We start from the raw sequence: 22874 nt of genomic DNA, 5'->3' as shown, positions 1-22874 counted from the left end.
CCTCGGTAACTTAAGAGCTAATACTTAAATTCTTTCTTCAGCCAGTGATCATACAATGTCTTAAAAGTACCATTAAAAAAAAAAAAAAAAAAAGGTAATCAAGTCAGTGTGACATGCCTTCACCTACAACTCCTATGCAATACGACTTCTTATGAAGTATCTATGACTAAATCAGTAATATGGTAAAATTATTGAGATTCCTTAAAGGAAACTCCATTCTAGACAGAGAAAAGGGCAGGGTAGCAAATATTCCAAAACCTGTAAGGAATCAACTAATAATAATTAAAAGAAAGTTCAGCATGGGAATAAAACATTATTACATTTTAATATGATTTGTGTCTAAGATTGGCTGGCAGTGCTGAGGGTGCTTCTTTGCAGGCTTTAATAGTTCATATTCCAAAGATATTGGGCAAAGTACCAATATAAACAGAAATAATAACGGTAGTATTAATAGAAACTGCTCAATCTCAAATAACTACTGAAGCAAATAAAAATGAAGAGCCTCTTCCGAGATTTTCCCTCATGGCACTAAACTGAGGTTTATAATAAGTTTAGGAAGGACAGATGACAAGAGAAAAGAAAACAGATTATCAAAAATGGCATAAATCATTCAACTCTTACATTCTTCTGGAAAAGCAGAGAAAGCAATGTAAAAACAGATGTGTGGATACCCAAGTAACCCTAGTTTCTGCTTCTAATCTCAGTGCAAAAAGTTATACCACTGAACTCAGACTAGGATTTTGGTATATAGGAAAGTTAGAGAAAGTCTAAGGAGCACATTTATAACACATTGTTGATTTGCACTAGTTCCATGGGCAAACATTTCTAATGCATTGTAAAAATCATGCAGTTGCCCCTCAACTCTGAATTACTCCTGAGTATGGAGGTGTAAGAATCTGGTCCAATGTACTTTTCTCTCATTCTTTTTCTACTTGCTGAGCTTATTCACAGGGACCGAAAAAATCTATCAACAGAATATAATGAAACTATGTCATGAGTGGTCAACTACTTCAAGATTTAAGGACAAACACACTTTTTATGTGTCAAGGAGAAAATGAATGTGTTTTTTGTCAGCAGGATGGAAAAAAAAAAAAGGAAAAAAGAAATTAAAAGAAATTAAAAATTACTTAGTAGATGAAATTAGAACATTTGGGCAAATGGGCATTTTTGTACTACTTGCTTAATTTCTTTAAAGAAAACATTCTTTTTGTATTATCTTATCATGGGATTTTGCCCTCTGAATTATGGCAAAATATTGACCATTCATATTACTCGTATCCTGTTCTCTCTTATTAAGAAGAAGGGAACAAGGGAAACTGGGACTGCTGCTGCTAAGTACCTGCTTATTCAACTTCAAAAGAATCATAAGATATGATACAGTGAAACCGTACATTAGCATTGATCTCCATCCCTTAATAGATCCTGTAGGGACCCACGTAGCTTTTACAGATTTGTACACTCCATCTTCTGTTTAGACCATAAAGACAAAACTTCTATGCTGTTCCCCTCACAACAGAAAACATGAGAGACATACCCATAAGGTTTTCACTCTTCTCATGCATTTCCTATCAGATGGTAATCCTCAGGCTTTATTCATCTGCCAGTTCCAAACTTAATGAGTTTATTCTTATACTAATGGAGCAAACATGAAATCAATGTTGATTTCAGGTATATACAAAAGGCATTTAAGAATTTTATCATTTTTTCTCTACTATTTGTCTCCTGTTGTATAGTAGAACACTCATTTATTCTCACGTCAATATGTATTAAAACACACAACCAAACCTGCACTGGTTTGGTTGACAACAGAGAGAAAGTTATAGAAATATTACAGAAAAACTTACCAATGTAACATGCAGAAAAATCAAATGCTAAAAAGTTCTAAAATTATTTACTTTTTGTTTTAAGTTTGTGAAATAGAAAAGAGTATATTTGAAAGCTTTCATAGAATAATAGAATCACTTAGGTTGGAAAAGACCTCTAAGACCCTCTGGTCCAACCTTTACCCTAGCTCTGCCAAGTCCACCATTAAATCATGTCACTAAGCTCTACATCTACATGTTTTTGGAAGACCTCCAGGGATCGTGACTTAACTGCTTCCCTGGGCAGACTGTTCCAAAACTTCACAACTTCAGTAAAGAACTTTTTCCTAACATCCTACCTAAACCTCCCCTGGAGCAACTTCATTCTCCTTCTTTCCTTATTAACTCAGTTACCTTTGCCCTATAGTAAACACCTACATATGACTGTGAAAAATAAATCTCCTACATACTCAAGCTCATGCTTTTTAAAAACTATAAAAACTATTTTTTTTCAAAGAGACTAAATATGTTTTTAGAAACTAAAAGCTAAATGTAACTATATTTTAGAGAGGTCCCTCACATTCTTTGATGATCTCATACATAGTTACATACTCTATTGCTCAAATGTGATAAATGGATTATTAAAGTTTCACAAACATTTCTGAATCTACTGGATGGACATTTGGGTCTTGATTAAGTTGCCTCTACACTGAGGTCAAGTGCCATCACTGGGCACTCTGCCTCTAACTTCAGTTCTAGAACATCACAACTTTTCAAGCCCTTTTTCACATCTGCGAGACCCATGAAGATGTCTCAGCTGCTGACCAGAACAGGACTAGATGTCTCTGTTTATGCAATTGATTTGAAGGATTCAGCTGCCAATAACAGGCATCCAGTGCTATTTTAGACACTGCATGGTAGTTGTTGAGCCCTAATCACTGCTCCAGAAAGCATGACAGAGCCCATTTTAGCCTCATGCAAAAGACACCTTGTGTATCTGCAGCGGCATGAGATACTTAACGTTTATACAGCTGAATCCTACCTTTGGAGTTTCTACATCTGTGCTGGTGATACTCTGATCGATTAAGAAGAAAATTAATTGTAAGGGAAAAAAAAAAAAAAAAAGGAAGATCATGTTGAAAAAAGCTTTGTGTTCTCTTGTGAGGGAGAAGTTGCCAACTTCATTTTGGCTGAAGTACTAGAGAAAAGTCTGAGGAGAGGAGAAACCCATGGGAAATGGAGGGTGTGAGTCCATGACAGTTTTTTGGCAGGCCTCTAGGGAAAGCCAAGGCTTGAAGGAAACGTTGTTGACTGATACCAGTCATAGCAGTAATAGCTAACAGTAATAGCAAAAGTCATCAGTATTGCTGATGATTTATTTTTGTATGACACAAAGAGAGAGTTGAAGTTAATATTGCAAAATCACATTTCTAGATGAAAATCTCATAGCATTATCTTCTCATTGTTTTTCAGAAGTGATTGAAACTCTCTCAGAAAATCCCAAATTAAGCTGGAAAATATAACTTCAAAATGCACACCATGTTGCTCAGTACTGCACACTCACAGGATAAGGGGCACTGAGAGTATGGAAGAAAAAGAAAAGCCAAGCGTTCTGCTGCATAAACCTGGCAAGAATGCCCACAGTGGAACAGGCAGCTTGGAAGTGAAAAGGAAAGGCACAAATGGGGATGAAAAGAAGGTTAACTTAAACTCACTTAAACACTGAATAACACACACACAAAATATCTAATTAAAGCAAATATTCTTCATATTGGTTAGATGATCTCAAGATCAGTTCTGATAGTCTGCAGATCCTGGGTAATCCTGCTGAGATTAGTAGATTTCTTTGGTACCCAGTTGAGTATAATGACACAGAGATTAGTCTTCAAATTACATATGTGCTCACTACTACAGTGTATGAGTCTCTGATCTAAAATGGCCTTTGTGAAAAAATGCAAGGATCTGCTGTGGTTAATTTAATAAACATAGCTGTCCAACAGGATTCTCGAGTAGATAAAGTAGCACAAATCATTTGCAGAACATCCCAAATTTACATACAGCTTTATAGCCATGAAAACAAACAAGCTCTTTGATCTGAAAAGCTTATATTATAATGACTTTATATGGAAAAAAAAATGCTACCCCCATATCTGAGATCCTTATGTAAAAGAGATTTAGCTAGGATGAAAGAGTCCACAGCAGGGCAAGCAAAGTGGTTGGTAGCACAGCAAGATTTACATACAAAATAAACTTGCAAATGCTAGGATTACTTAGTCAGGAAAATGAAAGCTTTAAGAAAGAACAAGCCTGAAGTACTGCAAGTTAAGGAGGTGTACACAAACTATTTGTTCTTTTCTACTCTGACAAATTTTACCAGGGAAGAATAAATGCAAGTATATAGTTAGGAAATAAAACAAAATGCCTATACATAACCGCACACATTTTGCAAAACATCCTGATACAGGGGTTATTGAGGTAAACATTGTGGAAGATTGGAGCAAAAGGATTAGATACATTTACACACCAGTGCAAGGTAAACACCTAACTGCATTCAAAAAGATTCATATGTCTGTAAGCTATTTTACTGCAAGTACCTGATAGTCAAGGAATTTGCCACACATATGTAATTGGGCAGATTGACTAAATATTCAGAAAAACATTATAGCAAAAATGTAGTAGTACTTATTAATAGAGATTAGATGAACTGGTGGCTTAGTGAGCACCTCCCCCTAGTTACACTTTACTCCATGTAGTTTAAATTGTTGTCATGTTTCGGGATTTTATATTCTTAAATAAGTGCTGACTGTCTCACAGGGTATGTCTGTGCAGCACACTGGAGGATTGTCTAGCAATATTTCTACCAGAAATCACAGCAGCAGGGAGCTGCAGGCTAATTTAGTTGGCTGTGAAGCATGCCACCGGGCAAATTATTCTATGTAGAGTTCCACCCGGTTGCAGTTAAGATCCCTCCAACAAAGAAATCTTTATGATGCTGTACTGAAGCATAGCATAACTTACAGATACAGAAAATAACCTACTGTAGTTCTTTTAATAACTACAGAACATAGGCTAGGAAAGGATTATAAAGAAATGTCTGAACTTCCCTTGGCTGGGTAAACTAACTAGCAGAAGGGGCAAACATTTGTATGAAGTTGGTATGTTTCCCTCTGCTTCTTTACAATGACTACCTCATATTTAGATAGAATTTAGAAACCATTTTGTAAAGTACCTTATAGCAAGGTACCATACCTGATGACAGAAACTATGTATGCTTGGTACTGGAAGTCAGATTATAAATGTCTGATCAAACAAATTACAGCAACAACAGTTCTTCTCAGTGGGAAATACCACTGTGTGCATAAGAAACTGGAACTAACAGATGGTTTTCAGTTGGGTGGTAGTTTTTAAAAACAATTTATAAAGTTATATAATCTTATCTTCAGAGAGTGGGTAGACCTTTGCAACAAGGGAATCTTAAAATGTAAGGTTTATATACCCTGTGAGGGATGGCTTTCATATCTTTATTTCCAACAGAAACAAGACTTAGCATTTGCTTTTAAAAAGAGATTTGTAACCAAACTACAACTAAGAGCTAGGGATCAACAATACAATATCCTTTCCATGTCATAATTTGGCAATATATAAATTATCTACCACTATCATAAAAAGGGAATTAAGTAAAGTATTCCAAACACTGACCCTTGGTACAATTCTTTTTTTTTTTTTTCTTTGATATCAAAAAGACAAAATGTGAAAATAATAATGGCTAAGATGTATCATCAAAATCAGTAATTTTTAGTATATTAAATAATTTAAAATATACCTGCTTCTCTCCATGGAGTCCCAACAAACAAGGTCAGATAGTTTTACTATTTCATGATAAATTCCTTAACATTCCTTAATAAATAAGTAACCAAATTTGTTCTTGAATGTGTTTTTAATTTTTCCTCATCAATCAGCTATATACTTCTAGCTTGCCCATCATCCACCATCCATGTGGAATTTTGTCTCACTTTCCAAATAATGCCTATATGCAAGTGTGTGATATTGTCAAAGATGCCACTTTTGATCCAAGATAGCAATCACTCTTAGCAGTTATACTATTTCAGAACACCCATTATTTATGTAAATGTTGTGTTAAAGAAAAACACAGTATTATTGAATCCTCAAATCATCCTACTAAATTGTCTCAAAATTCTTCAACAAATTCCAGTGATTATTACTTTGCATAATAAAAATAATCACTTTCAAATTTTTGTACATGTGCTTTTTATTTTAATTAATTTTTCTTTGTATTAGATAAAAGATAAGAATAACTGACCATGCATTCAGCTTTAATATATTCATTCTAAACTATCTTATTTCCAAAACTCACAGTTCAAATCTCCTCTTAAAAATAAATAAAAAAAAATCCATATTCATAGCTTTATTGCCTTTATATAACCTCACCTTGATTTTTTGACATGGGAGCTGTTCACTTGAATGTGTACCATCAGGGATTTCAACAATGTTAATCTGACAAGTTTTTAAGACTATTTTTCTCATCCTGTCTGAATGTACATAAGTATCAACTTCCCTTTTTGGATGACAGAATTAAGGATAAATTGACATTTATATTCTTGTGATGAAATCCAAATCTTTTTCCTGAGACTATACAGAACCTTTTTTCATGTTTAAATTTAAATTACTGCTGCCAGCCTTTATTATCTATTATATAACCACATTAAATTTAATCAGATGTACTGCTGCCACTTCTGAGAAATCCCTCTGTAGTGCAGTCCCTATAATCCTACATGGGTTTAGTACTTCAGTTTTATTCTGTAAGCAAAAAAAAAAAGGGGGGGGGGGGGGGCACCTTATAACAAGTTTCTCAGTATTTACTCCAGGTAATTAAGTAGAATCTTAAAAGAACTAAAGCACTTTCTGGAATTGTTTCTTCTTTAGTCTGAACTCATGTCACAAATCCAAAGTCCACTTGCAAATCTATAATGTAGGTTATGTATTATGCTTTTCAACACAGTAGTATAAATGTAAAAGCAAACATTGCAAGTAAATATGTAGCACACAAGATTAAAACAACTGATCTGAAGAAAATAATTCCATTTGGAGCTTCATTTTTATTTAGTGTGTCTGGCAGAATTTTATTGTTTTAAAATTAGTTCAAAATTTATCTGCCCTTTGTTGTTGCTGTTGTTGTTGTTGTTCCTTAACTCCAAATATGGAGAATATTTGTTTATACTCATGCTGTAAGGAACACAACACTTCTCATATTCATTCTTAATTGCGGATTAGAAATATATAATCACCTTCTGAACACAGAATAAGATAAATCTGATTGAGTCAATTAAAAATGTTCATTAAATTATCAAAATTACAAAAGAAAAAGATTGAAATGTATTGTATCCAATATGTATATCTTGCATATATACATATATATACATGCACATGTGTACATAGGGGAGTGCAGAAGTTCTTAATACTCTATTTTTTGTTTTGCAAACACATGCAAACAAAAAGTAGCATAACATTCGCTGGTATCTATAGGAATTTTTTCTTATGTGGACACACAAAAAAAATCTCTCAACTTACTGATTATTTTTAAATTAAGAAACACAATGAGTAAGTACATCATAATAAAAAAGCATATTTATGTTTTTAATACCATGTTTAGAGCAATTCATTCCCACAGAAGAATATACACAGGAACCCCAAATGTGACAAAAAATGGGTAATGATGTTTGTTAGTAATCCAAGAGCAGAGGAATATAAATCAAAGCAATTTATTTGCAGGAGCTCTGGAAGATTCCTCACAATATACACAGCAACTATCTTGTATTTGTTTTCCCGACGCTTAATTCTTCTGAATCCTTGGTTTGCAACTTATACCCATTTAGATTTTCTTACCTGCTCTAGAATTCACAGAGATCTTTTGAATATACACTTGACATGTAACCTCTATGTTATAAAATACCTGCAAATTTAGCTCTGAGATTTTAGTTTGTAGCTTAAATGCATGCCACGATGTTCAAAATTTTTTCTTCTTATAGGAACTAGAGACATTTTAAAGCAGTTTGTACTATCAGCTGTGTTAAAAATGCATGATTTTAACATAGCAATGAAAAAAGTTGGAAAACTCTTATATAAGATGGCTGCTTTTGTTCTTGAAATTACTGAGCCAGACTGCCATCTATTGGAAAATAAATACTTCTAAAATTATACTTTTTTTGAAAACTGAAACTACTACAGGTTATTGTGAAAACCTGATTTTGCTAGCAATCATACATAAAACAGTTTATTTTTTTTTAAAGAAATGCCTAAGTTAACTGAACTGTGTTACAATCAAGGATTTTCCTACATCTTTTCCCATCTCATATTCTGTAAGCACAGCTCATTTTCTGACTTGCTGAACAATCAAATACTAGTTATTTGGAGTTAAAGTAATGCACTTTGCAAACATAGTAAAATTGTACTATGTAATATGCCAGCACTGAACAAATACATAGATAGAAAGCTCTCCCAGCTCACCTGTGCAGCAGCTGTCTAGGCTTTCCATGTCTTTGCATGCACAGAGGAGCTAAAGAGTATATTCAAGTCATAATGAGCAAAATGAAAAATAAGGCAGAAGGGAAATGGGAGCAAAAATCTATGAATCCAACATCAACCCCACCCAGTGTATGCGTCTTTGAGAGAAATGCTCAATTCTAACTGAAATGATGCCTAGATATAGAAACGCTTTTTTGGAGCTCACTCCAAAATAGCATAATGACCCCCATTTCCAGATATAAAATTATGTTCAATCTGGTCTTTCATTTGTGGAGACAATGAACAGTGGGTTGCCGTGTGGTAGCTTTTACAACACTTACTTTAATGACTAGTGAAGACAGATTAAGAAAATATGGAATATTTTACATGATAGCACATCAGAAGTACATAAAAACAAAGACAGAGTTGCAAAATCAAACATTGAAAATTATAAAGGTTTTGGTGTAGCTTTAACTTTCTTCAGTTTATTCTTAATAAAGTGCTTTTCAAATAAATACTTATTCTCATCTAACTTTGTACTATTTGAAAAACAAGCATTCAAAGCTTTTATCCCCTGTTCTTATTCAGGAAGATAGCACAATCCACAATCTGTTCTTCCAGAACCCCAAATTTTATCCAGTTTCCGTTTCAGCTTTTGGAATGGAATTGTGCTGTGGGGGCATTTTTACTCATGTCAACACAGAGCTGATTTGTAATTTGGCATTAAGGTGACTAAACCAAAAATTTTTATCTAGGAAGCTCCTTTTCAGTTTTACCTGACATCAGAGCTGTGTAAATTCCATTTCTTATTTGACTTTAAGATACTGTAAACACGTTAACCTCTGGTTTTGTTAATGCCTTATGTCACAAGTCATACGCCTGGTCAACAGTAACATAATAAAACTTGTAGTAAAACATGTAGTCTTTTCAATGCAAAATTTGATAAAAAGCATGTCCTGAAGGTTGAAATCCACTAATTCAAACACATCAGAAAAGCATGCTGAGTAGTTGGAAAACTACTCATCCAACAACTTGACAAACGGATGACTGGATTCAATTCTGTCCTTGCCCTAAGAGAGTTCTAACACACAATGTCTTCAAAAGAAAATGCAGTATTCTATAGATGCTTTATCATTGATTAACAAACAATGCAAGACATCCGAGGCCAGAGACAGAACAGAATTACTAGCAAATATGCAGTCATAAGTCACGCTCTCAGGATTGCACTAGTATTTTTCCAGTGGCTGTGAAATGCACAAAGAATCCTGGATCAACTCAGACCTTTTATCTGGGAGACTATAAATGTGATGTTAAACCCATATTTATTCCATAGAGAGAACTGAACTCCACTTTCACACTTTCCAGATGAAGCCTTTCATGGTCCAGTTACTGCATTAAAAAATAAGCATCCCCAGTATCCTTGTGCAAAATAAAAACAGTGAGTTCTGCTCTTTCAAATAACAGAAGTCCAAGATACTAGATAGAGAGACTTACCTTTCTTCAGTTCTGAATCACTTTAAATTTTATGTAGCCAGAGCAGTTGTAGCCAGAGCAGTGCCACAAGTGATTTGGTCCTCTTCAAAAGAACCATTTGTTAAAAAAAAAAAAAAAAAGCTACCAAATATCCCTCGTTTCTTGATGCTTTCTCTTTCATATTCCCATGCTAGCTAACTTCAGGAGGTGGCTGCTGATGCTTCTTGCTCCAACTGACCAGGTCTTGACCCACAAGCTCCTATTACCAATAGAAGTTCCCCAGTCTTGCCCTCCTATTTCTCTGAAGAATAGAACAGCATGATGCAAAGGGAGGGATATGATGTCTCCTAGCAGCCGGTTCCTTTGGAGAATCTCTCAAGGTTCAAAAAACAACGTGACAGGTTTTGGAACCTGTTCAGATTACTGGATTACAGAAGTTTGCACCAATCATTATCTCTGGAACCAACATTTGTCCAGGAAATAACATCACCTGATACATTACCAATGGAGAACTGACTTCTGCACCAGCTCAGAGCTGACACTGCCTCAGTCAGCAATGCCTGTTAGAGGGGAAGAACTGCTGATTTGAACCTGAAGCAAGTGCTCGCTTGTAGAGGCTCGTGTAGTGCAGTTCTCACCCCTGTGCTGGAGCTGGTGAGAAAGACAACACTCTGTCCCACAGGTAGAGTCTGTGCTCCAGTGTCACCACATTCCTGTGCTGCCCCTGCTTCCAAAGGGTCTTGACATGTGCAGTAGCAATGGACATAGAAAAGAAGAGGAGTCCCCACTTACCCTGCTGAGATTATTTAAGGAAGCTTCCCAGCAAGAAGAAAAATGGAGTCAGAAAAAAAGTTTTAAAAATCTTTCTCTTCCTTAATACATAACCAGGATTCTATTTATGTCTCTCCATGTCTATATATGTTTCCATTTATCTCTTTCTCTCTATATATCCACATTCTTATATATAAATACTCATTTAGATTTCTTCAGTCATCACTCTTCCTTCCACCTTTCACAACCACCTTGCTTGTTGGTTCTGCCCCCAGAATAGTTGGCAACATTAACCTTTGCACCAGAGCTAAAAACTTCTCTTCATTTCAGTGCTTTTTTCCTGATGATGCCTGGATGGCTCCTTACAGAGCCTGTGGGTTTTCATATCACCTATGCAATACAAAGGAGTCTGCACACCAAGGGAAGGCAGCACTTTCCCAAACTATAAGACCGAATGTCAATCTGGGAATAACAAACTTTTTGGCTACTAGGCAGCCAGGCAGCAACTGAACTGACTTAGTAACCTTAAAATACTTTTTAAAATGAAATGGATCTTTTAGATCAAACTGCAAAATCTCACATCAAAGCAGAGTTCTTTCCATATATAAGCCTGTGTAGTTGGGTCTACTCTAGGGGAAAACATGCTCTGGAGTGTGTACAATCACTCTGATTCTATTTTTCTTTGAAAGAAAAGATTGTTTCACAAGTAGGAAAGAGACACGATATGCTTTAACCAGTCCCTGTTTCTGAAGATTTGTTTACACCTCTGGTTCAATAAACAAATAGATAAAATCTCAGCAAATGTATTTGCCTGATTTACCAGCTCCAGGTAAATTACAGATTTACTAGCTGAATACTTCCTATTCACATTCTAATTCATTTAGGTCACTAAAAATTTCATTCCAAGTAGAGAGAATTATATGGATTACATTTTCTGCAAAACAGCAGCTGAGCAGATTTAAATAGCAGTTAGCACCTAAATACAGAGAGACACTAAAAGGATGCATAAAAATGCTTAAACAGGTTCAGTACCTTGTTTAGACTGACTTCAGTTTGAGTTACGTATCTAATTGCCCAAAAGTAGAAGGGCTTTATAAAAGTAGCTCCTGCCCTTTGGGGCAGCTAACTATCTTTGTAAATTTCATTCCATCTACATATATTGTAATAAATCCTTCAGCACATAAAATTCCTTAACTTGCTATGCTCCTCTCCACACATGAGCATAATTGTTCTTAACTTATGAAAAAAAAAAAAAAAATGAAATTTAGCATTTAATATTTTCACTCTGTTCCGTGCATTATTTCCTGGGCAATTCCATTTACTTTACTTACTGAGGAAGAGAATTCAATTAAAAGAAAAAAAAAGAAAAAAAAAGTGCCTTGTTACCATGTAATGAAAAAATGAATCCTACAGGACTTTATTCACAGGAATCGTATTAATCAAGTTAAATTTTTAACTGCAGTTGGAAATTACTAAAGTATCAGAACCACAACAATTTTCAGTAGTAGACACTCAGTCTTTAATATCATTACCTAACAGGAAATAAAATGTGTAGGAATCATAACTGAAGATGGTTAGCTTCTTGAGGGGCACTTCTGATTAGATCCTACAAGCATTTAGTCTCAGGTATAGTACTATGTACACTGATTTCAGTGGATTTCTCAAAAAAAAAAAAAACCATCTCCTTGCACTCCCCATGCTCAAAAGACAAACTAGCCTGAGGTTTTGGTCATATTAGTGGAGCCATTAAAAGCTTTTCTTAGGTCTGTCAGGCAATATCTTTATAAAATTAGGGGAACATTAAATCTGTAATGAGCACTTTATATTCTTTTTTACTGTTACATTGTTAGACTTGTACTATACTTACTCTTGTACTATTTCTTGAATGTGCCATAAAAAAAAAAAAAACAAATATAACGTCTTTGTATCCCATCTTACTTACTACATTAAGCTTGGTTTGGCTTCCACTGGTCATAAGTTCTTCCTCTGATATTTTACTAAAATTGTCCAGATAATGATCAGATATTGTATGAGACAGATCTTCAAAAGAGTATTCCTTTTCTTGGCACAATTTGATTTCATCTAAGAGCTTTGATAATTCTCCCGTCACAGCTTCACCTTTAAAAACAGACATACCATTAGTCAATACTTATGATATCAGAGCTCGTTTATACTGAAAAAGGAAATGCAAGTTGTTTGTTTGTTTGTTTGTTTTTCATTTTTGCTTAATATTTATTACATTCCATGCCTGATCATCTAAACAGTGATCTTCATGCACAATTCTCCTTTCAAAACTATTTGTGTCTCTTTGTAGAATGGGAATCAGTGGAAGAAATCTACATACTTCCATATTCCCTATACTTTGTATTTTAGTTAGGATGAAAGACAACATGTACTTACCCTTTCTCTGTTTTCTAACTCCGAAAAGTAGCTAAAAACATCAACTACCCAAACATGTGAGGTTAATCCAAAAAAAGGAAAGTGGCTATAAACACAAAAAAATACTGTTCCATACTCTGCATTGTATTCATGTTTCCTGCTGTGATCAGTTAAGACATTACATAGGTTCCATAAGGTCTTAATTAGGTTGGAACTGAGTTTCTGAGAATGCACATCTGTCCCACCAAAGTTGTAATGTTTTACAAATAATCCTTGCTCACTTTCCCTGGACCCAGTTTATTGGAATGGTGGAAGGGTATACTGGGATAAAACCAAAAGTTTAAAATACACCTCCCTACAGCAGACTATAAGAAACCCATATTTAGTGCATTCTGTATTGTATTTCATGATTTCTCCTTCATTTATCAGATAGCTTCAGTTAAGCAGTTTACCAAAATAGTAGAACAATGTGTTTTTATGTCTACACTGAGGGCCACTGAGGGCCAGAAAGATAACTATTAGAATTACATTGAGTAATACAAGATTAGAATCACATTGAGTGTTAGCTCTTCAGCAAATAGCCCACTGGCAGCAGAAGACCTCCATGGAGTAAAAAGCTGCTTCTTGGGAACAACTTCATTAGGTCCTGATAATCTATTGCATATGTGTTACACAGTTATCTTTAGTAATAATAATAAACATGCAAATGAAAGCAAAGTTTTTTTCCAGAAACCTCTTCTCTTGAGTGTTTTCCAAGAGTCATACTGTTGGAAACTACAGTCCTTCCACTCAATAAAATACAAAGATAATTCTTTTTTTTTTTTTTTTTCCATCCTTGGGAACAAAATGCAGTAAAGAATAAACAGAATGAGCATACTAAGCTCAGCATATGTAAACTGCATATATGTACACTGATGTAACTAAAGAAGCCCCAGATAAGATTCTTTCTGCTTGGTCTAGAGCTCTTTATGTGCTATTTTGTCATAGCTTTTTTTTTTTTTTTTTTTTTTTTTCCATTGTTCAGTATGCTAGGTAAGCATTAATGACACAATTTATCCTAAAATATTTTGTAAATTACAATTATGGCCAGTTATGACTGCATTTTTAGAGCCAAGAACAGAAGTTGTTAATTAAAAACATCTAACTGAAGTTTAATATCTAAGTAACAGAAATTATGCATTCAAAACTCTTGTTGCTCTTAGTCAATGGTAAGTTTGCACAAAACCTGTAAATGAAACAAAGGTGCAATCAGGACTATTTATATTCAGCTTTCTATTTAGAAAAATGAAATTATTGCAGATTAATATTAAGTAAAATCAGAAATAAAAGACCTGAATGTTAAGAACAATTTCAAAAAACATGCTGGAGTGCCCCCAAGAAAACACAGGACTACTGTTTCCTACAGATTCATGTTCATGTCCCCTAGCTTGCTCTCAGTGCAAAAAGTTCATGTTCTTCTACATATGCCTTGCAATATTTCTTACTGGGCATGAAAGAGTTGAGTGTGGTGAGATGGGAACTGCAAGTGTGCTGACTGACCTGTCTGTAACTGCTGCCAGAAAGAATGCATAAAAGATGAATTTTGCCTAAGTTTCTTTCAGTGCAGGTACTAGCTAAGGTCTCTCCCCTCTATCCAAATATCTATTTTCATGAAAGTCAAAGGAAGGTAATTGATACATCTATCTTCCAACTAGGGTTTAAATTTAAATTATTTGAAATTAGATTGTTAGAAAATGACAGATGGATGGATGGGAAGTACAATAATGTACAATTTCTTTCCTTTAGAATCAGATTATACAACAGATGAGGAAAAGAAAACTAGCATATTTTGCAGTATTTATATCTTGCAGGTGGAAAAATAGAATGAGAGATCATGACTTCATTAAGAAGTAAAACATATATTAGAATTATTTACTACTTAATTTCAGGATGGACATTTCTATTGCATAGGGTAGCTGACTTCATGAATGATTCTACTAAACTCAAAGGAACTATCTATCTTTTCATACATTGTATAACTGTTAAGTATCCCAGTGGGAAATGTGACTGGAATTAGAGCATTTTTTTAATGTCACCATGAAGATCATAATCTGGCTTGCAGCAGTAAGCTTAGTTTTCTCATGACTTAAACTCTCATGGTAAAAGGGGTAAAATAAATAAATAAAAATTTAAAAATGCATTAACTTTGGATGATTTTAGAATCCAGTAACGAGGTTTGGTTCTACAATAGGATGGTTTTCATGGAACAGTAGAATTACATTGCAATCAGGAAATGCCCTTCTCAAGAGACTATGGTGCATAAAGAGTGAGTAAGAACATGTACAGTGACAGTGAGGTTACATGAAAGGCATGTTAGAAGGCTTATCTGCAGGACGAATGGGAGAGCAGTACCCAAATGATCCTTGAAAGAGTCATCCAAATGTAACACAATTGGAAAAGGTACTCATGGTGACAAATTCTAACTTGAATATCTGCAGAGTATTTTGGCGTATTTATTAACCTTTTATTCTACTTATGAAATGCATTATGCTGTATAAATTTAAAAGATTTAAGATTGAATAATGTAATAAATAGTAATCAATCTGTGACTTGTCCTTTTTGAGAACAGTTCTTCATTTCCCTGTTTGACACAGATGTGTATGCAGTCAAGGTAGGTAGTTAATAATGGAAAAAATCTTCTCAATATCAATCTCTTTATCTTTTTCAATTTGTATGTTTGTATAAATGTGTTAGCAATATAATTTTAATAGTAAAGAGAATTTAATACAACTTCTTTATTCACAGAGTACATGTATTTACTTTTAGCCTTTGGAGATGGAGGAACTTCTGGGGACAAAATGCAAGACTGATGTTCTGCGCATTCCAGTGGGCGTTCTTCTGAAACACTTGCATTTCCTGTTTCCATATATTCTGTAATTTAAAGACACAAATACACTTAAACTCATGAATTATACTGGTTTATTCCAACAAAAAGTATATTTCCTGTTTCTTTTTTCTTTTCTTTTTTTTTTTATTTATAAAACCCTTTCCAATTTTTTATATACCCTTGTAATTATTCATAAATATTGCTACAGGCAATCATTTATTGAAAATACTATAAAACACAATAATGGGCAGTTATCTCATCTAATCTGCTGAAACCGTTACAGAAATCTCATTGTAAGAGTAATGAATTGTGACTATCACTATTTCCTGTCTTCTTGAAATATCCATGTAACTTTTCCATTATATTATTACTGTCGAGTCTTTTGTTTTAAATTTGTTAAGACTTTTTAGTCATGATATTACAGATGTTCACAGTGAGTGGAAATATTGATACTAAAAAGACCAAATACTCTACTTGCAGTACAGAGACTGAGTACATGAGGAAAAAGAATGCACTGTCAAAAAAAAATTAGATTTCACTAGCAGTCTAGAAAACTGCATTCTAAAATTTTCCTCCCTTTTATGTTTAAAATACATTGTCCCACCTTCATGACTGTGTTTATAAAAACAGGTAAATGTGGAATGATGAATGAAATAAACTTCAGTTTCACTACTATTATTTTTGTGTAAACATATATTATTTTCATGTGGTTTTGTACAGTCTAGCTCAATGAAACACTAAGACTTTAATGAATGTTGTTCCAGGACAAATATTAAATAATAAATTAGAAATTAATTTATGCAACAGTGGATTTTTTTTTCCAGCAGAGTGAATGGTTCTCAGTTCAGGCAGTTATTTTACATCTTTACTTGCTTGATTTCCTGAGGTTTCCTAAGCGGGTAGTAAGTACAACAGCACAAATGGCAACACACACCACAGTGAACTACAATAACTACTTTCATCAATTTCACACTGAAGGACTGAAGAGTTTCTGGAAACTGAAAATCTCTCTAATTTAATTTCTGCAGTCTACAACACACTTGTTTAGTTTGCTTTTATTCCTGATTAAATAACAAATCCCAAAACCCAAATACAATCTGTAATAAAATAGGCATCTGAGAAAATGAAATTGGAAATGGCAGAGAACAGCATGCAGTTTCAGAATGCTATGCAGGTTGCCAGTTTCTAAGTCTGTAAGATTTGAAAATGCCCTACATTAGGTCTGATGGCTTGCAATGGTCCCTTGGATAATCTGTCATATATTTCTCCATACGAAAATAGGCAAGTTTATTTTTTTAATTTTTATTTTTTTGTGTGTAGTGCTGTAAGCAAAGAAGCAAAGATGAGTTATAAGCAAGAGACCATTAGAAAACCAGCAGCATGACAAAATGCTCTGGAATGTTTTCCAGCTCTGTCAGCTATATTACTGGTCATGTTATTGTATGAGGTGGAGGAGAAATAAAAGGGAAGCTAGACCCAAAGAAAATAAACAAACAAATAAATAAATAGACAAAAAAAATCATGCCTGAAAACATATGCTTGACAATTCTGCAATTGTCCAAAAGCACACCAAAAATAAAATTCTACCAGGTGTGAGTGTTCAAATTATTGGATAATGATAATTATATTATTAAGGAAAGGAAATGCAGGGGAGGGATTGTGAAGAATTTTAACCTTGTAGTCCGATATTCATATAAGACTCTGGTTTTAAAATTGTACTCTATTTTAACTCTATGGCAGCCCCATTTTCAGACCAATGCACTTACCTGCTGAAGACTAGTTCTGAGGTAGAAATCCCAAGTTTGAGGTAAGTTGCTTAAATACTTAAAAACTACACATTTCCAGAAAATCTCCACAAAAGACTCAGCACACAGAGTGCTACAGAGGTTTAGAACAGGACAACAAAAAGTACCATACAGATTTGGACTTCTGTGGGACTTCCACTCCTAACTTGCTTTTCCTGCTATTGAAAATTCTATGGGGTACATGTGATAATAATAAAGACATGGATTCAGTTGTAAGAGCTTGTAGTCTAGGTAAATGAAAACTTACCCATAATGTTATTAAAGAAACAGACAAATCAGGTGATCTATTTTAAGAGCCAAAGACAAACTACACAAAAGCAGTGGATGCTTTCATCAGCACCAAAATTCAGTTCACCTACAGCTAGTTAGAAATTCATCTTCCATGCCTGTCCAAACTCACTGTAAAAGATGATGCTGTTAAAACCATCATCTGCCCTGACTATGGAGTAGTTGAAAGACTGCTCTGGATTCCATCATTTTCCTCAAAAAGAAAAAAAAGAAAAAAAAAAAAGAAAAAAAAAAGAAAAAAAAGGATAATTCAGAACAAAGGCATGCTTAGCCAGTTAGACTACTTAATGACCAGAACATTTTCCCATTTTCCTCAGTTGTGGTATCACGGGGTTTAGAGAAAAGACTCATTCCTGTAATGGGGAAGGTAAAGTCTGCTGAAGACACAACCTGGCAATGCATAATACATCTTTTCACCAGCTTTCTGCATCATGTCATCCTGTTCCACATTCCACAAACAGCAGGAATGACTAGCAGGATCATGGTGGGTGACGCATGTGCTAATATATGCACGCTAGAGGTGGTTCTTCACCAAACTGGGAAGAATGGGGTATTTAACATCTGTTGACTCAAACAGAAGATTACAGTTAAATAAGGATTATTAATATGAATTTCAGAAACTTTGCCTGTTTAGTAGCATTATTTTCGACAGCTATTTTAAAATAACCTTATTCAATCTAAAGGGCCATGTGCACAAAAAGTAGTAGCGTAGAAGTGGTCCCATATCAGTGGAAATAAGAGAAGTAGGGAATATGTCCCCAGGAAGGTAATATGTGCCAGAAAGGTCAAAATACAGCAGCAACTCCAGCTTCCTCACTTGTGTTAATCCACTTCCTCACATGTGCTAATCCAAAGCCAAGCAGAAAGGAAAGCTTTAACACATATGCAGACACAGGCAGATGTCTCACCTCACGGAGCAGAGAGTGCCAGAAAGCTCAACCATGAAGGGAACAAGGGCCAGCTCAGCTGGAGTTGCTGCTGAATGTCCTGGGCCATGAAAGCCTTGGCTCAGGCTTGCTCTAACTTCAGCTCCTCTAGGTCATCATTCCTCATTGACATCAGGATTTTTGCTTCGTTTATAAACTGTGGCTTTTAGACAGAGATCTTTGTCCCTTTCCTTTAATTGAATATAAGCACTTTTCCCTTTTGAAAGCCTCTATCAGCCAAGCCACAGGTTGGATTCACCCAGAGTTCCTCCCTAGAGTGACTTCTGCTCAAGAGACCAAAAGGTCTTTTTAAACTCTAAAAAGTGAAATTTGATTAACATAAATATAAGAACACATGCCTTTTCAAACGGAAGAATCTCCAATAACTAGACCAGAAGAATGAGGCAGGCCTGCAGGCCCCACCATGACACTGCTTGTATCCTTTGCTCCTCCATTGCTCCATGTCCTCCTGAACAGCAGCTATCTTCACAGCCGCCTCTGTCCTTACCAGGGCTCCCCCCAGAGCCCTGAGCCATGTGCCTCCCAGCACCTGGCTGAGCTTCACCAGCTCCCCTGCATCCTGCCTCAGCCTGGGAGCTCTCTAGAAGCGCCTCAGAAACTGGCTCCCTTGCTCCCTTGGGCAGGAATGATCCCCAGCCCAGCAGAAGCATCATGACCCAATTCCGCCTGCCTCTACAGGAGCAGCAATTACAGGAAACCAACTGGTAACTGCTGCCTTCACATCTGCTAAGGTGACAGTCTTGAGCTAAGGCTGAGGCTGGGCTGACTTTAGCCTCCTGAATTTCCAAGGCACAAATCCGACTTACTCAATTTTAGCATAATGCCAGAGAAAACAGAAATCTGTAGATGTTTAGGTTGTAGGCACATCAGAAGACATTTGTACATGTGTTCGAGGATGATAAATAGAAACAAGCACTAAGTACTGCTATGATTCTGAGGTAGCAGAGGAAAGAGCTAAACATAATTTAAGTTAATTAATAAACATAGTTAATACTATACAGCATTTGCACAATAGCCTTACAAAAGGAGTTGAGAAATCCCCACAGGAAAAAAAAAAAAGGGGGGGGGGCAGGGTGTAATTAGTACCCCAATTCTTTTCCTCCCATAAAGTTCTAATAATCTTAGATTGGAAATCTCTTCCATCCTTCCAGTGAGGTTGAAGACGTACTGGAGGGAATGGAAAATCTACTTGTCTACAGAGAGGGAGAGAAGAGAGCGAGAATAAACAAAAGGCCTGCACTAATGACATAGCAGCTATTTAAGCTGGGGGGGGGGGGGGAAGGAGTCCTGGTTCTGCTTCTATTCCAGCAGCTGCTTATGTATTTTCCACTTATGAATAATTAGGTAACGTACAAACTACATTAGTTTCTCAAGCAGCAGCAGCAGAAGAGAAAGGAAATAGCTCTCCATTACATCTCCCTCCATATTGTCTATAGAGCAGAGCTTACTGTGCCTTCCTGGTACTCCTGTCTTTTCTCATCTTTTTTTCTAATATCTCCCTTTTTTCATAATAACAATAATTCTATTTAAAAAAAAAAAAAAAAAGTAAAAGATCTAATAAAGAACATAGTGGTCTGTGGAGAAATGGTTGAAAGACGGTATAGAATGCACCTGCGTCACGTTCACATGTGCTAAAACTAAAACACAGCTGGTCTGTTTAATTTTAGGAATACTAGCCTTGGCAACATCCCTTTTATCTTCAGTGTCTAATTATAAAGCCCTAAGTGCCAATACTGTTAACTGCTTCAGCACTGAATGCTGTCATTTCATTGCATCCAAGAAATGCATGTGCACCATGGAATAGCCACACTTGGCACAGTATTCTAATTCTCTGCTTTTTGAGTATATAACAACAAAACAGCTAATTCTTCCTTATCATGTAAAGAATCTATAATAATACTATACTATACGATATGACACTATACGATATGATACGATACTATACTATAAAGTATTTTTAAATAAGCTCAATGTAGTTCAGAAAAAGATGGGACATATGAAAGACAAAGAATTAAAACTTGAACTGTTATTCTAATAATTCCATCTGTATTTAACAGGCAGTAAAAAAAAAAAAGTTCAGGTGGAGTATAGTTTAATCAGCCTTATTCAGGTTGCTCTTGAAAGTGATTTAATTATTTATTTGCCAATAATGCACCAAACTGTTAAAAAGGTGGAAGACTTTTCAAGCACCTTTTTTTAGCAACTTCAATTACTGTTTTCTCAGTATGGTGGAAAAGATTGTAAAATAAAGATCACAAAAATATTAAGATCACTTCTTAAACCTCACTGGCAAATTTTTTATTTATTTTTAAACTATAATCTGTAAAAAGTAGTTTTTAAAAATATCCTTATATAAAGGCAGAACACTAATAGAAACTTCTATCCACAGTTCCTCAGTTCTGGAAGTATTATTCACAGAAAACTACCAGTCCTGTGGGTTTTAGTATCAGCTGGACAGATTTAGTATTGCTGCCTCCATGAACTGCTTCCAAAGATGTAAATTAATTTCTTCTTTCAAGGAACTTCTTTCCCTTCAAAGAAGTTTCTCATCAATATCCTCATAACCACCTCATTATTCTTCCTCAAATCCTTTCTTATGACTGGTTTTTGACTCTACTTATAGCATTGAACACTGTCTATCAGGCCCACCAGTAATACCAGTCGCTTTATTTTCTAGCCTATTTCTGTCAATCTGTTTATATGCATCTTTCAGCCTTTGTTTTAAATTTTGAAAGCTGTTGTCTTGTGGCAGGAATAAATGTTATGCTCTATGTTAATACTATAAACTGTACAGAGATACTTTGGGACCTAACTAGGATTACTAGGTTTCATAACAATACAAGGGGGAAATGGTAGAAATCAGTAAGAATGCCAGGGGATAAAATCTTACTTTAGCCTGACAACAAGGTGAAAGAGTCAACTCCATACCATTGTGTCTGCATAAAGAAGAAAAGAAGAAACTTACAAAATCCAGACAGTATCTGACATTTCATTTCTTTTTCCTGTAGGTCTACATGAAGGAGACATGGAAGCTTCCCTAGACAATCATCTGTACATGGGAGGCTAAACAGGAATGTATTTGGAAGTCGCTAACTCTCTCTCAGCTTTTGACCTTTCTTTGCATGGTATTCATTACCCACTGAAGTTGAACTTAATTACAGTACATTCAGGTTTCCCAAAATCCCAGTGCTGCACTGATTTTTCAGCTACAGTGGAATAAATGCCCACACTTCAATGAAGAATATATTAATAGGCTTTTTAGAGGCAGGATAGGTCTGCTCTATCATCAGCAGTGCTAGCACTGAATCCTGCCATTCCTCTTTCTATCTTTCAACTTCTCACAGTTCAAACTTGATCTTTGATGGTTAAAGCTTTAGCAAACCCTTTGCTGATGAAAAAGAATCTCACTGGGCTCCACAAGAGAGTTCTGAAGGGGCTCCTCCTGTTTTCTTAAGGTTCAAAATGACATCTTTGTAAACATTTTTCTTCATTGCACATCACTTATGACTACAAGGCAGACAGAGAAAAATAAACAGCTCTTTGTTACAAGGCATCCTAATATGAGCTGAAACTACTTAGCAGACTTCTTTATATATTCAAGGCACACATATGAAAGACGTTGCATGTCAAAGCACCAAGTAGCCTTGAAACTGATTTTTTTTTTTTTTTTTTTTGTGGAGAAAAACTAAGGACAGTTACTGACCTATAAAAATGAGAAACCCTTGAGATGGGTTTGGGTGCTGCTATTACTGTTCATAAAGCAAGGGTACTTTGAAGAAACTGTTGACCGGTGAGGTTGATACTGTAAGGATATCACATTGAAGAGAAAATGGAACAGTGCAGAGATACTAAAATGACAGCTGTTTTATTTGGCAATGGAATATTATAATGAAGCTTAGATTTATGTCTGCAGGTTGATTGATTTTGATGTCTAAGAAAATGGAAGCTCTGGCTGATCCTTTCCCTTTCTCTGAAGAAGTTTAGGTATGATAATAACCTTCTTTCCCTCTACATAGTTGCA

General features: G+C 35.2%; 1 protein-coding gene across 7 annotated transcripts in view; it reads right to left on the bottom strand.

The window, feature by feature from the left end:
- The window catches only part of ANKS1B (ankyrin repeat and sterile alpha motif domain containing 1B), a 444131-nt gene that overhangs the window by 346771 nt on the left and 74486 nt on the right, over positions 1-22874 (bottom strand). For all 7 annotated transcript variants that reach the window (XM_035336443.1, XM_035336434.1, XM_035336452.1 and 4 more), the window contains 2 exons: positions 15747-15857; positions 12511-12686 (listed from right to left, as the gene is read on the bottom strand). In XM_035336443.1, coding sequence (XP_035192334.1) covers positions 12511-12686; positions 15747-15857 — 287 coding nt within the window. The remainder of the gene's footprint in view (positions 1-12510; positions 12687-15746; positions 15858-22874) is intronic.

The sequence above is a fragment of the Oxyura jamaicensis genome, chromosome 1, assembly GCF_011077185.1.
Source record: "Oxyura jamaicensis isolate SHBP4307 breed ruddy duck chromosome 1, BPBGC_Ojam_1.0, whole genome shotgun sequence".
Taxonomy (NCBI): domain Eukaryota; kingdom Metazoa; phylum Chordata; class Aves; order Anseriformes; family Anatidae; genus Oxyura; species Oxyura jamaicensis.
Note: the sequence above shows the minus strand (reverse complement) of the source record. Positions and strands in the feature narration are given on the sequence as shown.